This window comes from Antechinus flavipes, chromosome 2 (genome assembly GCF_016432865.1).
Source record: "Antechinus flavipes isolate AdamAnt ecotype Samford, QLD, Australia chromosome 2, AdamAnt_v2, whole genome shotgun sequence".
Classification (NCBI taxonomy): domain Eukaryota; kingdom Metazoa; phylum Chordata; class Mammalia; order Dasyuromorphia; family Dasyuridae; genus Antechinus; species Antechinus flavipes.
The window spans coordinates 447,616,770-447,633,400 of NC_067399.1; the positions used below are offsets into that span (position 1 = coordinate 447,616,770).

At 32.7% G+C, this 16,631-nt stretch overlaps 1 protein-coding gene across 1 annotated transcript in view; it reads right to left on the minus strand.

Moving 5' to 3' along the window:
- Positions 1-16,631, minus strand: part of DHX35 (DEAH-box helicase 35) — a 56,305-nt gene that overhangs the window by 7,333 nt on the left and 32,341 nt on the right. The window contains exons 10-18 of the mRNA XM_051979312.1: positions 16,180-16,276; positions 15,081-15,239; positions 13,578-13,788; positions 10,579-10,703; positions 9,245-9,299; positions 5,301-5,396; positions 4,021-4,115; positions 2,670-2,747; positions 1,700-1,829 (exon numbers count right to left, since the gene is read on the minus strand). Coding sequence (XP_051835272.1) covers positions 1,700-1,829; positions 2,670-2,747; positions 4,021-4,115; positions 5,301-5,396; positions 9,245-9,299; positions 10,579-10,703; positions 13,578-13,788; positions 15,081-15,239; positions 16,180-16,276 — 1,046 coding nt within the window. The remainder of the gene's footprint in view (positions 1-1,699; positions 1,830-2,669; positions 2,748-4,020; positions 4,116-5,300; positions 5,397-9,244; positions 9,300-10,578; positions 10,704-13,577; positions 13,789-15,080; positions 15,240-16,179; positions 16,277-16,631) is intronic.

Genomic DNA, 16,631 nt, shown 5'->3' on the forward strand with positions numbered 1-16,631 from the left:
TGATATCAAAATTTGTAGAAAATAATATTATTTCAAATGATTAACTATACTCTCTTCTTTGACTTCCTAATGCTAAAAAAAAAAAATTCATTTTATAATACTGTAGCCTGCAAACTTTAAAATACTATCCACGTCAACAAAAACATGTTAGTACCACTGAAAAGACCAAAGAAGCTCTCAGCTTCTACAATGACCCCATGTGAAGTTTATTCATGATTAGCATAAAATAGGGACTATGAAAACAGAACTATCTCCTTTAGAAAGGAAGGTTAGAAAGGGGGAGAACCAGTCCTAAAAAACAAGTGTGCATTGAGACAGTTTCAAAGACAAAGTTAATTTTTTTTTTATTCTCTATTCAGAAAAGTAACAAACTTTTTAGAAACAAATATTTAGAATTTTCCAATGTCTAATAATCTTATTTTGAACGTGGATGTATACAATCATCATACAGACTACAAAAAGTTATTTTAAAAAGTATACACATTACAAATAATGTTCAGAACAAAGGCTGGAGAGGCTGGGTAAAATTTTAATGTTCTATATAAATAAAAGCACAAGAAAATTGTCCCAAACTCACCTTTCTTCAATAGTAAACACTTGCATCTATTGATGCAGTAACAATAAGATAAAATCAAGATCTCAAAAGTCATCTTCAACATAAGAAGGTAATTTTTTTCTGTTTTAAGACTAAATTAACTTTAATTTATGCACAACGAATATGAATTTGTTGCATATTAGTCAGCCTCACTTTATAGTCTTTTAATAGCTTGCATTCATACATTTTATCAATTAACCACTTAATATACATCCTTGAACTCAGAAATATTCATTTTTCTTTCTAATTTTCGCCTTGTTATCAGAGCAAAAGTGCAAGGCTTAAGAGGGATCTTTGAAGAATCATGTTAAAGTCATCTAAAATCCCAATTATTTAGCACCAATTAGGTAGTCTCTAAAAGATATCAATCAGACTAATGCATTTTGGGGTAAATTCTAAAGAAAACTGAAAATTATGCTCTCTGAAAATTTTAAAGAAACTAAACTTGATTCTACATTTATCATTGTGCACTTTGTTGAGTGAATGACAATATTTTTCATGAGTATATAAAGACTGTCTAAAGTATCCATTTAACTTCCTCTTGCAGAGGTCATGTGAGAAAATGAAATTCTTACCAATTGTTCTCTGAAGTGGATGTTAGTGAATGTTAACTGTAATTTTTATTAGCCATCAATTTTGTTTTGGGGATCTGAAATCATAATAAATATCCATGGAAAAATATCTGATACATAAAAGCTTACTGCATATTCAACTTGTCATTTATAATCACAGCTTGTAATATAAAATTACAGTTATAAGGACTGCAAGCAGTTTTTGGAAAAAATCTGTTCTTATAAAGAGAAGTGAGCAGAGTAGAAAAGGAAAAGCCCTGCCACCACCTCTGACATTAATAACTGACTAGAGTGAGTCACCTAACCTCTTAAACTTGACTTTCTTCATTAGAGAAGAGAGAGGAAAGCTGTAGTGTCTGTTGTACAAGATTGTTCTGAGGATCAAAACTGTGAAAACACTTTGTAAACCTTAAAGCACTAAATAAAAATTTTAGTATCAGTATTAATTACAAAGAAAACTCTAGGACAAAATAAACAGAACACAGGAGGCCAACTTCTGAACAAAGTTTCCCTTGCTCCATTCTATTCTTACCTTCACTGGATTTCTTTGGTATCTTAAACTTGACAAGTATCTTTTTCAATTGTTCCCTTACAGCAGCAGCCCTCATAAGCCCCTTATAGTTAAGGAAATGCTCCTGACACCACTGTGAATTCCTACTGTGCTGCAAGATAAAAAAAGGGAGAGGGTTTGGGAGGAAGGGAATAGGGAATATAAGGCATTGTGATTTTGTGGAAGGAACATTATACTTGGGATTCAGAGGATATGAATTTTTATCTTTGTTCTAATTGGGCAAGTCTATTCCCCCTGTTGTGTCTCAATTTTCTCATCTATAACATGATAAGAGTGGACTAAATTATCTCAAATGTCCCTTCCAGGTAAATCCAGATAAAGAAATTTAAGTCATCACTTTTAGATAGCTTAACTTCTTTAGCAGGTTAAATATAAGTTGTAAATATTAATTTGAATTCACTTATATTTACAGCACATAACATTAAATATAATTCAAAACTGGTAAGATGTATGTATAGTTGAAGATCCTTGCACTAGCATAACGCTTATAAATTAATAGCTGATGTGTAGAAATGTCCTAGATAGCCTCACTAAATCAAATTTGAAAAATTAGTTTTGAAATATATTTATCCACATATTCATTAAGAACAGAAGCTAACTGACCTTCTTAATTAAGAGACAGGTCTTCAGAGCCATTTCATCAGACTAGTAGCAAAACCAGATTTAAAAACCTGAGAATCCTGTAGAATGCTGGTCGGTCAGTCTACTAAAACCTTTTTTGTCTAAGGCAAATGATTCTCCTGCTCTATCCAACAACATTATAATTAGTAAAAAGGAACCAAAGAGACCAATAACCAGATATGTAGGTATTCCTAAAAAAATAAAATAAAATAAGAAGAAAAATGATAGCTTCATCATTATCTTCATAAAACTTCAGAGACTTGTGTTCACCTAAGCAAAAACAATATAGTAAGTATTTTAATCAGCTTACTTTGATAAAAGCCTCATACACATTAAGCATAGTAAGATGGTCACCTTCTTCCACAGCAAATTTTCGGTGTTCCCGCATCTGAAAAGAAAAATGTTTAAATCTTTATGTAGTCATTAACTATAATATAGTTTTTATACATCTACTACCCTTTCTTCTATGTTTTTTCTTTCAGAGAAGCAACATCAAATATCATCCCCATCCCCTAGGACTCCATTCTTTTTAATTTTTCCTTTTTTACTTATTTCTCCATATTCCAAGATTGGGCAATGTCATTTGTTCCCATGGATTCAATTACATATACATACAGACACTATCAAAATCCTCTTCTATCCAGAATTCTTACTTGAAACCTAATCCCACATTGCCCTGAATTTCCAACTTCTTTAGTGGTTTTTAAATATTGCTACTAGATACCTTGGCCCAAAGCCCTGATGCTTGTGTAATTCTTTGCAATCATATTATGGCTTTCCATTTCGCTAACAATAGTGTGGAAGAACGCAATTCTTTATTACAAAGGGTTTTGTTTTTTCTTAAGTAGAAAACACTTTGGATTATCTCTCTTTTCTCAGATCACTTTACTTATTTCCTTCACTATTCTCTGACAAATTTGTTCAGCATTCCACTTTATCTAATTGTTTCATTTATTAGAAAGCACCAACTTAAGATTTTGTCACATATGATACTGAACTAGGCTCTTCTTTCTACATACAATGTCCCTGTCCTTTAAAAGGATACAAATGGAGTTGTCAAGCAAAGGTTTATGGGGTAATAATGGAATAATAACTCACATTTATAGATTTGCAAATCACTTTTTTCCCAACAACCCTATGAAGTAGATAATACAAGAATCATTCTCCCCATTTTACAGGTTCTGAGAAGATGACTTGCCCAATGTCACACAAATGCAATGAATAATCAGAGGATCTTGAGGCAAGAGTTTTGACTGCAATAGTCAAAGTAATTTCCAAGTAAGACAACAGGGTCAAAAGTAGTATATACTCAGCTGGGGAGATGAAAGAGAAAGTTTAAAAAGAACAGGAGATAGAGGATAGATGTGTGTGACAACATAGACAGAAAGTACTATATTCAAAAGAAATTGTGAATGAAGTGGTAGCAGGATTTAGCAACAAAAGTAGATACATGCAGTGATAGGCAGAAATGAAGGGAGGGTTAATTTAAGATTGAAAGAAAGACTGTGATAGAGAAACAATGAAGATTGTGCCTAGTGATGGAAAAAAATGGGCTGAAAGTAGAAAGATGTGCTTTCTCTTCAATAACTTTTGGTGATATAATCAACACTGAATGAAGTTGTCTGAAACACATTTAGAATTAATATAAAAGTTGGACTTACAGCTTGATTTTTCTGATTTGGGGGAATTACAAAAACATTCTGAATCTGCATCATGGCTGCAATGCTCAAAATCTCCTGAGAACAACCAAAATTTCCTGTAAGACAAATAGCAGTTCGGACTTATGGCATGAAATGTCACAAAGAACATGTGGTCAAATCTTCCAAGTACTAAATTGTTAATTCTTTAATTACTACTGTACTAAGTGTATGACACATGAAGCAAAAATACTTAGAATACTTAATGCATTATTTGTGGACCTAAAGGTAAGGTAGGCATTAAGAAATTTATAGAAACTGATTATAACACAACATGGCGGTTCTTAAAAGAAAGCAGTCAGGCTATTAACCAAGTAGGAGAGGACCAAACTATAATTATTCACCTTTACTTGCTGTTGTTTCCTTCTACCTCCCAAATTCTCTCTCAGCTACTAATAGGGATACTCCATAGCCTGTGCTATAAGGGTAGGAGGAAGAAAAGAGGCAAGGAACACATGTGTTTTGCCACTTTTATTGCCCTGTGCTCTCTGACCATTGCCAATACACAAAGTTAATAGGAAAGGAGTGTCAATTGTGTCAAGACTCAAAATATCTCACTGTACTTAGGCTTATGTCTTCAAGGATTTGAGAATTACGGCGTTAAGGAAGTATATACCTTCCTCTGAGTAGAAAAAACAGTTTACATTGAGAAAAATTCTTCCCAAAGTACAGAAGGATTAAAAAGGGTCAAAACTTTTAGCTAACCTTTCATTTTCCATTTGCTTTGCTCATTTTCAACTCCATGCACATCACGACCCCATACCAAGTACATACTTCTCTGTCCCTTTCGACCTCTCTATTGTATATTCTTTCCCATTAGGTTTTTAAGCTTATAAAGGGCAAAGACTATCTTTTTTTCCTTCTAAGAATCTCCAGCACTCAGCTCATTGCTAGGCAGGTTAAATGCTAGATGTTTATTGACTAAAAATGTTCACACTATAATGTTTTTGAAGTAAATTAATTTTTGCTCTTAGAACTGAAAAATCTGTAAAGAAAGACTAAGGTCTTTCTCACCTGATTGGTCCATTGCTTCATACAACTTTCAAGATTAGGATTAGAACAGATTTTCCCCAAATCACTCACGTTTACACTAAGCAATTCTTAGTAATATGAATGTGATTTCTTATCTGACATTTTATGTTACAATTTAGAATTTCTTAATTTTCAAGCCTACCATGTTATATGGCGATAGAAATATTTCTTTCATAAATTAAAATCAATGACAGTCATTTATTTATTCCTACCTGATTCTAGCAGCATCTTTGCGAACATAGGATTCAAAGGAAACTCTGCTATTCTCATGCCGAGAGGTTCAGTTAGGTGACAGTGTTTGTCCAGACCTGACAAAAGAATGGAATTATAAATTAATAAGTATGGATTGCTGTTTTGAAAAAAGCAGAGAAAAGAACATTTGCAGAATATATTGAACAGTGGTACAGAGTACCACTGTATGTGGAAGGCATATTTGCTGAATTAAATATTAGGTAACCAATTAAAATAAATAGATTATTCATTTATGATCTTGGAGTTTATTTTCATCAAGCATATTGCTTGATAATTGTGTCCTATATATGTGCCATCACTGAAAGAAAATAATGACTCCTTCCCTCAGGCTAGATAACTTCCTATCAAATATGATATAGAAGGAATTCCTTTTCATGTATGAGTTTGATTATGTGGTCATAAAGAATCCTTCTAACCCAAAATTTTGTGATTTTATAAGTAGGTATATTTGAACATATACTCTAAGCAATCATAAAAAAACAAAAATAGGGGCAGCAAGTTGGCACAGTGGATAGAGCACCAGCCCTGAAGTCAGGAGGACCTGAGTTCAAATCTGGCCTCAGACACTTAATACTTCCTAGCTGTGTCACTGAATCCCAATTGCCTCAACAAAAAACAATAATAATAATAATAATCTAGACCTTAGGGCTGCTGAAGTGAGGACCTAGGCAAAGTACTGTAATTATGGTTATATTACTTCAGAATAGCATGTATACATGTTATTATAAATATGCTTGGAAGATGTAGATGGACCTACCTTTGAAACTAGCTATGAGGTCAGGGGTCTTGGAGAAAATCAAAATAAACAGGTCGGAAATCAAAAGAAAATACTAGGAAGAGTATCAAGGATAAGAGTGGACAACATGGACTGAGGAAAGAATAGAGACAGTACTGGCTTTAGTGAACACCATGTGTCAGGACTACAAAGCCCAAAGAAACTCTTCTCTGTTGGAATGAAAGAACAAGGAGTCATATTTATAAGAGACAATAGTGATATAAGGATTATGGCCATACAGACTGAAAAAGGAAAAAACCAAGGATAAGAAATTAAGAAAAGATAAGAAACATAAGGAAAGATAAATCCTAGTTTATTTAAAGAATAATTATAAGTATTTCCAAGTATGTAAACCACCTTATTTGTAGGTTTTTACCAAATATTATTGTTTATATGGTATAGTTTGAGTAGAAGGCTAAAAAAAGGTACAATAGCAAGACTATGAAATAGAAAACAGTCTAAAATGTCCAAAACCCAGAGATTCTATTACTAGGCATATAACTAAAGGAGGTCGCCAATAAAAAGAAAAGTTCTATATATGTCAAAATATTTATAATGCCACTTTTTATGGTAACAAAGTAGATGCCTACCAATAGGGGAATAATTAAACTAATTATGGTCCATGAATGTAATGGAATATTATTGTCCTATAAGAAACAATAAACATGATGAATATAGAAAAGCAAAGAATATTAAGACTTATGTGAACAGATAGAGTAGAGTAGATCCAGGAAAACAATACATATAATTACAATAATATAAATGAAAGAACCACCATGACAAAACAATCAAAATTCAATAATGCAAAATAAAGAATAAGCTTAGTCCCTAAGAAGATATCCCTTCTTCCTACATGTTTACAAAGGATCCATGCCATGGAACACTGCATTTATATGTCAAATTTTTTCCAATGTACTGAGAGTGGTTTGGCTAATTATTTTCTCTCTTCTTTCTTTTTTTAAAAAAGTTCCTTATGAAGGATGAAGTCTAGGCAATGTGACAAATTTATGGTTCCTTACTTTTTGTTTGTCATGCATTTTATCCTAGATTTCTTCAGCTTTAAATCAAAAAATAATTTTTTAAATGTTTAGCTTTACAAATCTGAAATAGATTTTTGACAGTCAAATTAGGTTTAATTCTAGCCCAAAAGCAAATACAGACCTGAACATTTTTTCTTTCTTTTTTTTTTTTTTTAAATAGTTTTTTATTTACAAAACATATGCATGGGTAATTTTTCAACACTGATTCTTGCAAGTCTAGACAATGAAAAAACTAAATAAATCAGGCCCTGATAGGTAGCATTTGCTATTTTCTGAGGCATATATTAACAAGTTAGATCAAGCTGGCCCCAGCATACCCTTAAAATGAAGTATATTTTTTAATCTCTTCACCTAGGCAGAACTTGGTCATTATAATTACACTGTTCAGTTTCTTTTTTTTTGTTCTTTTCATTTATGATTTGTTGTTGTTGTTGTTGTTTTTGCTGAGGCAATTGGGGTTAAGTGACTTGCCCAGGGTCACACAGCTAAGAAGTGTTAAGTGTCTGGGCCCCATTTAAATTTAAATCTTCCTGACTTCAGGGCTGGTGCTCTAACCACTGTGCCACCTAGCTGCCCCCATTTATGTTTTTATAGTCATTGTATATATTCTTTTTCTCATTTTATTTATTTCAGTTTTACATCAGTTCTTGTCTTTTCTTGCTTGAACTCTTTATATAATATGTAAGATGATTAAAAATAGGAATTACCTGATTATTAATTGATTAGTTTTTATCATGTTTTGGTCTACAATCAAAGGAAGTATGAAACTGAATCAATACTCAATTTGATGGATGCTTGCATATTAGCAAGTAACCCCAAATTCAGATTATTCAGACAAAACTCTAAAGTGACCTCACTTAATTGGCCTATTTAAAAGGAAAACATTAAGTATTCATTATCAAATAGACAAATGATTAACTTTCCTAATGGTTTATATTCTGTTGTTTTGAGTGTATTGATAAGAACATCTGTCCCCACAAATCCCAAACAACTTAATCTAAAACATAAAAGATTTACAAAAGTGTTTAAAACCAATCAAAAGGTTTTTCCTTCCTTAAAATTTGACTAGCTGGAGAGTTGAGTAAGTGAATTTCAAAGAGAAAAGGAAGTTTACAAATAAAGGAAAACTATAAAGAGTGTCCTTTTTAAAAGTACTTAATAAACCTATAAAATGCAACAAATATTAACACACTACTGTGCACAAAATGGCTAATTTAAAATAGTTATTCAAAAGAAGTGAACCTTTAACATAATTTCTTGCATTTCATAGGTTAATTAGCTATTGCTCCTACATATCTTATGTGCGTGTTCCTATAAAGAAACATTTTTTACATTTTTCTGTCATTTATGAACTTTGATAACTGAAATTTATGTTTTTTTTATTAATTCTCTATAACTTAAAAAAAAGTAAAGAAATTACAATTATATCCTATGGTAATTAATATTTTAATGCTTAAAACAAATAAAAAAATATGGTTTTAGAGTCGAAACAAGAGCCACCAGAAAGGAAAATCTATGTATTTTTTCCTAGTTTAAATTCAGACTGTGGCTTTCTTCTACATTCTAAGATAAATATCCCCTGAAGAAACCTAACCTTTTGTCTATTTTGTTTAAATGGCTTGATTTTTCATGACTCTTAACAATTTATCCTCTGCAGATGTATTCTGTAAAACTTTCTTCAGAGTATAACATTAGGTATTATCAAAAAGATGATTACAATATCTTTTTTTTCATAAACTTGTTATTTCCATATAATGATTTTCCAATGAGAACATACCTATAGAAGAAACTAGTATTTAATGATCTAGTTAGCTCAATGAAACAAAATATAACCTATAAAAGGGACTTTCACGTTTTTTAGCTAGTATACTTGAATCCTCTGATTCAGTTTTTTATCTGATATGGATCAAAGACCTTCCATAATTTCTCATTCTGTAAATTTTTGTCTGTTTTTCCATATATTCTCCGTGAAGGCGCAAATATCTCTTCTTAATATCCCAAAGAATATCAGTGTGCTATCTGAATTAGCCTATTGTCCATTTATAAGGCTATTATAAGTAAAAACATAGAAAAAGAAAAATTTGCTCACCTCCCAAAGCATAGAGTAGCTCTAAAGCCTGAACCATAGATTGTGCTGGAGGAGGCTGTGAAGGAAACAAAATTTAAGTTTAAAATTGTATAAAGTCTTCTGGGACCACTGTTGTAAAACTATGAAGATTTCCTCTCCGAATTGCTGTGTATCTATTCTGGATAACTTAAATCATATCACTTAGTACACTGAACTTCTCCATCCCACATGAATAGGGATCAACCAGATAATGTCAAAGAACAGACATTTATATTCTTTTTTTCTGACAGAGAATTATAATCCAGTTTCTCCTTTCTGATTCTGTATATCACTTCATATTACCTAGTTTTAAAAAATTCTCATTTTTTGTTTTATAGGCATATTTGGAGGGGGCGAGGGGAGAAATAAGGTCAAAAAGTACCAAACTTTGAGCCATTCTAGAATGAGGCAGAACAATGTATTTTCTTGGCTTCTTTGTTATTTGTTCATTTGTTTGGTTCTATGCAAAAAAGTCTGGGATATGATATTACCCTTGCTTTTCATGTTTGTTTCTTTTTATTACTAGAAGTTTTACAATTTCATGTAAAAAGTATGAGAATATCATATCTTTACATTTGCAAACACTTCCACAAAACATTTTCTACATGCCCTTATTTCATCTAAGCTTCATAGTTTAGGGAGAAAACAAGTATTATTATGCTCCTTTGACAAAAAAGTTGAAGTAGACAGAAGTTATGTAACTTGCCCAAATACACAGAATTAACTAATTGGATAATAGCAGACATGTAAAATGGAACACAGGGGTCCAATGCCTTTTTCAATGTACTTCAAAGTGCACATCACATTGATTTTATAATGTGTCAGAAAAGGATTTTGAAAAATAAACAATCTATGACTAATGCAACTGAAAAAACTAATGCTTAAAACAAAAGCTGCATTTTTTAAATGTCAATCAGCTCGATTCCTTCCACAGCATGAAATATATGGGTTTTCTTACTATAATTGGCCTGAATTGTCAGATGAGATTTTGTTTCTTACTCAACAGCTAATCCACTATAGACTCTTTACACAGCTTTTAATTGGGAAATATGACTAACATTTATCTTAATTTAGTTTAAAAAAATATGATTTGACCTGGGGCATTTTTGATGCTCTATAAAAATAAATTATGTTACAAACAGCAAATGGAAAGGAGAATTATTTTCATGCATTCTAAATATGAAATTATAGAGAAATTACCTTTTTAGTAATGCTCAATTGTTATACTTGGCCATCAATCTTAAAAAACTAGTTGCTACATTGTTAGCTCCACTTTTTTACCCAGTAGAGGGAGCTCAAAACAAGACAGGACTTACAGACATGAAGTGGAATCTAAGGACATTGTCAATTCCTAATGCTTTTAGCTGCAAGATGACAGGTGCCAGGTTACTACGCTGCATCTCAGGTACAGTAGATTGAGGCAACTTTTCAAAGTCTTCCTCTGAGGATAGGAAAAAAAAACTTCTGGAATTAAGCTCCACAATCATAACATCAACAATTTCACTTCTTCTACAGCATTTTAATGTTAACAAACCACTTTCCTCACAACTAATGAGATAGCTAGCACTAAGATAATATTATTCTCATCTTACATTAAGGAAACTGAGGGTCAGAAAGTTTAAATGATTTGGTCAGTTCTGGACAGACCTACTAACTGTCAGAGCTAGTTTTCTGACTAGAGATTCAGGATTTTACCATACCACTTCTGTCTGAACTATTGATGAGGAATAGAAACTAATAAGCATCAAGAGCACAAGTATAACCGTTAACCATGAAGAAACATCTTCTTATAGAAATACACAGGATCATAGATTCAGAGAAGGACCTAGAGATAATCTAGTCTAATATCCTCATTTTACAAATAAGTAATCTGAGGCCTACAGCAATTTAGTGACTTATCTAAGGCTACACAGATCAGAAGATGAACTAGGAGTTGAACCCAGGTCTTCTTACTCCAAATCCAACAGTCTTCCCAATGCACCATGATAGCCCTTTAAGATAGAGGAGGAAGAGAAACATATTGGGAAATGTTTTTTAAAACATTAATATATGTGTAAGAAGAAAGAGCTTCCCAATAGTCAGAAAATTACCTATAGCATAAATGACTCAAATCATAGTGTGAATTATATAGACACATCACTTATATGAAAAGTTTGATGATTAATTTTTATTATTATTAAATTTTATTTTTAATTTATTAAATATGAGTAAAAAGGAAGTTCAGAATATAAAATGGAGGGAAGACTGCATTGAAGACTTTGGAGCTGCAGAACATTATAGTCCCTTAGTTCATTTGCATGTAACTTTTATTTCTAAAAAGAGTAAAATTCACAAAATGAGAAGTGATATATATATATTTGGTGCCTGAAGGAATCATTAAAAAAGGACTGCTGATTTTATGAGGAAGACATGGTGAAATCATCTTTTAAGTGAAAAAATGACTTGGTTCCAAGTGGTTCTCATTTAAGCCATAGTAGATAAAAGGAACCCAGGATAGAAACCTCATTTGAAGGGTAGTGACAAGAATCTGTTGTGAAAGCAGAAGACACACCACAGGATGGAAAAGCCATGCAATTTAATCCATGGCAGCTAGAAGCAGTCAACTGAGAGAAGGCTTCAAGTAATTCCTAATCATTGGAAGTTGATTTCACCAGCAGAGCTTCAGCTATACTATTACTCTTTGGTGCCACCTAGTGAGGGAGAGAGGTGAAGTGTCTTCTGAGTGCCGCCTGCTCTCTGCTGCTACCTCTGGTTTAAGAAGAAATTAAGAGGAAGAAAGATACTTTCAGATGTTTTGTATCCTGGAGAGCTCAGATTGGCTCATTTTAAGAGTCAACTAAACAATGTTGATGTGTAATCTTTACTTACTGAATATTTTAAATAATAATAAAGGATCTGTGAATAATTTGCTAAATGGGTCTGTTACAGCCTATTTGTATAGTCAGTCTTGAAGCATTTTGCAGTTCTGTGGCTTAACTTATTGACACTCCTTAACACTTTTTAAAGGATGGATCTAAGTAAAAAGAAAAGCAATTTGTAAATGAAGTCTGGGTAAAGAAAAAAGGAATCGCTTAAATGAGTGCTGTGAAGGCCAAAAGACAAGCAGAAAGCAGAGAAGTACTTTTGTCTGAAGCAGATGTTCCAGAATGGACTGATAGGATCAAAGCTATTGCTTAGCAATTACCTTTAATAGATGAGTTTTCTTTACATATGTGCTTCCCTTCCAGGTTCATGTAAGTGTGAGGACACTGGTATAAGGGAGATTTTCAAAGATCCAGATCTTAGATTTTGAAATAGTTAACAAGGATGATGAGGGCTAAAATATAGGTGGCTGAAATGGAAGGCAAATAAAGATGACCTCGACAGTTCAGTAGTAAATAGAACTGCGAAGGCCAGAATTTTCTAAGAAGCAACAAAATGGACTTATTTTTTGAGAGCTGTTTTAGACATTGTCCAAAGTCATGTAGAACCAACTGTGATAAATTAGGTGATTGACTGAATGATGTAATATAATAATAGCTAACATTTATAGAATGCCTACTATATGCCAGGCATTGTACTACATGCTTTACAAATATTATCTCATTTGAGACTTATAAGAACGCTGGAGGGTAGATACTATTCTTACCCCTATTTTACAGATGAAGCAAACAGAGATTAAGTGACTTGCCCAAGAGTCACAGAACTAGTAGTGTCAAATTTGAACTCAGGTCTTTCTGACTCCCAAGTCCAACGCTCTTATCTACTTTGCCATCTAGCTGTCATTATTATTATTTGGGGTCAAAAATAAGGTGTGACAATAAAGTAATGAGGTTGATTTTCTTGTGTGGTATGTAAATTAGGTCTGAAAACAATTCCCAAAGAAGAGTTCCAAAAGGAACAACAGCAGCTCTCCTAAAATAAATACAATGCCTTCCAAGTTTTGATGGGCACAAAACTATATGGATGCATAAATTATGGTTATATTTCTTCTTAAAATTGCTCCATTATCTTATAGCAATGGGTCACATATAACAAATTCTACCTACTGAAAAGAATGTTAATATCTACTGGATATAATATGTAGTTTTGTTCCTTAACATTAAATGTTTGTCACAATTTCTTTTCCTCTTTTCAGAAGAAGACTGGAAATGTGGATATAACAATCAGATACATTGATATATTGGTTGGTTATGCTGAATTTTTAATAAATTAATCTCTATTACAAGGAGTAAGTCACTGGATGGAGTAGAAGAGAGAGACATATTCAGAAATAAGGATAACAGAAAAACAAGGGATCAATAAAAATAATTTTTTTTAAAATAAATATACTAACCTGTATAGAGTCTGTAACATTTTCCAGAGCGGTTGCGACCTGCACGTCCTGCTCGCTGATTGGCTGATGCCTGTGACACTGGAACTACCACAAGACATTCAATCGCTGTTTTAGGATTATAGGCTCGAAGTTTCATAAAACCACAGTCTATCACAAACACAATTCCATTGATTGTAATAGATGTTTCTGCAATGTTGGTTGCCACTATCACCTAAAGATAAACAAAAATAATTTTTAAAAAGTAGACTGACCTTTTTCCAATTTAAACAAAGATCAAATACAATCTTAAGATACAGAACATGTTTTAAAGCAGCCAAATATGCTGAAAATTTTAAGTCCTTATCTTCAGATACTAAAGAAGTTTTCTTGGTATAGCGAAGGAATAAACATGCCTTTATAGAGCATGTTCAACTTTTTCATAGAGCTTTTATATAGCTTTATAATAGGAAGGTCAAGATTATGAGAAATTAAGTGACTAAGATCACACAGAAAATAACTAATAAAACCAGAAATAGGACAAAGATTTCCTTCCCCTTTCTTTTGCTCTCCACATTCTGACCATACCACACTCCAAAGAAACATGATGGGGGAAAAATAACCTGCTGCCAGAATATGCAAATATGAGGTGAACTTATCAATTTCCACTTCCCCCACTTCCCTCTCACTCAACCTACCAAGTGCTAAAGGCAGCAATCATAACCCAACTTCTGACCTGCCTATGTATTCTTGCCAACCCAGTGGAAAAGCACAGCAGTACAGCACTTGGGGAAACTAAGTGCAATGAATAGAAGACTTGCTGGATCCTCCAGTTTTCCAAGATGATGCTCCCTACTGACTCCTTGCCAGGCTCAAAAAAACCACACCCAAACTTGAATTTGAAGGTGGTACTAGAGGCAAACTGTGATTCAAAACAAGTGGACCAGAAACCACACCTCAAGATTCTAATAGTTTTATCTACAATTGACTTATGTGTATCAGAATATATGCTGGATCCATCACTAAGTCATGAGGTAAATTTAAATATATAGAAGAGAAGCAATTAATTTCACATTCTGAAATTATGGCCTTTAGTTCAAGCTCAATAAGAGATCAGAGTTGTCAATTTCAGGAATCTAACCTAGTATTGTTTTATTTTGTTATACATAGAGGTAGAGTAGAATAAAGGTAATGGACTTAGAAGACCTGAATTAAGATCCTGGCCTTCTTATGTAAGACAAATCACCTAATCTTTCTAAACCTCAGTATCCTCAAATCAGTTTCCCAACAAAATCCCTATATCTTTCTCAAACTGCTTATCTAACAATTTACTATGAGTTTTTAGATTTCCTGTTTATCAACATACCTTTGACTGAAATATCTCCATAAATAAATTCAAAATTATTACTATAAATATGGATCACTCAGTTAAAAAAAAAAGTTATAGCTCATCCTTGATAACTGTTATAAAATAGTGCTGAAACCTTTAAGCAGTATATAAATTGGAGGTATCATTATTAGTATTACCTTTCTGACATTATGTGACATTCTTTCAAACACCTTCATCTGTTCAAATGAAGGCAGCCCAGCATACATAGGGAGAACACGGAGGTGCTTTTTCATACCAGTCCGAGATAATGCCCGCGCTTGTTCAATTAACAAAGAAACAACAGTTTCAACTTCCTCCTAAAATTCAATGAAAAATAAGAAAAGATGAGAAAAAGCAAAGAGCTTTTGTGATATTTAGAGAAAATTAAAAATGAAATTCATGCTCAACATCTTTGAGAAGCAGTACAGTGTGATAACAAATGTTACTGGATTTCAAGCTTAAAAACCTGTATAGCTGAGTATTAGATATATAAAAATAATATTGCCAAGACAACAAATTTCAGGTATAAAATCTGTAACTCAAATAAATAAAAGTTCCTGGGGAATCAAAACAGCAACTCTGCTACTCAATTTTCCTGTGCTGTACTGAATGCCAAACATTGCACATACATTCATTGCAAGCTGTGGCCTGCAAGGCAGAAGCAAGCTTTCTCCAAGAAAAATTTTTATGTTGTGGAAAATGTTTAACAATGGAAAGGATTACCACTCAAATAGTTGGTTGAGGAGTGTTCTGATAACAGACCAGTAAGGGGGGTTTGTTGCAGTCAAGCCATTTGGCACCATGGGCCTGTCATTAAAATACTCCTGGGAAAAGCTAGATGCAGCAACAAGATTTATACAACAAAAATCATATGTGGAAACATGAATCTCGTATAAACAAAAAAGTCATATGGATTTAAGGCCTATTGGCTGCACCATTCAACTTTGTACAAAACAAGTTAATCAATTTAGTTAAGCACTTCACACTGAGACCCCACAAGCTAATGACTCAGTGGCAATTTAAACCATGTGGTGAATTAGTTCAAACTATAGAAGTTTGTCAATTTTCTAGAATTAAGAAAGCAAATGACACATAACACCAAATGAATAGCTAAAAGAAAGCATTAAGAATCTACATTCCAAATTATTCTATATGTATGTATGAAAGGAATAATTATTGGGAAAGATTTATAATATAAAGAAATAAATTAATAAAATATTAATTCTTAAGAGGAAAAAAAAGGTCCAATGAGATTACCTGGCCAGTAAGAAATGCCAATATATCACCATCACCCTCTGTTTGGTGAATTTTCATCACAGTTTCCACAGTTGATTTGACATAATCTGGAACAGGACTGCCCCCCCCCAAAAAAAAAATCAATCAATAATTACCTTGTTAAGTTAATAACACAATATCATGAAAATAAGAAGCCACTCATCAGCATAAGCTTCACTAATCGAAAACTGGTATACAGAAAAATGTATGAGAAATTTTTTCACTCTGAAATGTGTCACAATGTTTTTCTTGTAGGCTTCATAGATATTATGGGTTTTCTTTTAATATTATTTTATCAAAAGATGAAATTAACATGTCCAATACTTAAACAGATGTGTTTTCCTTTGTAAAAACAGCATTCACTATCAATGGGGCATACATTACAAGTTGATTTTGTCTTAGCAAGGTTAATTCACAAACACCCTCTTACCTAG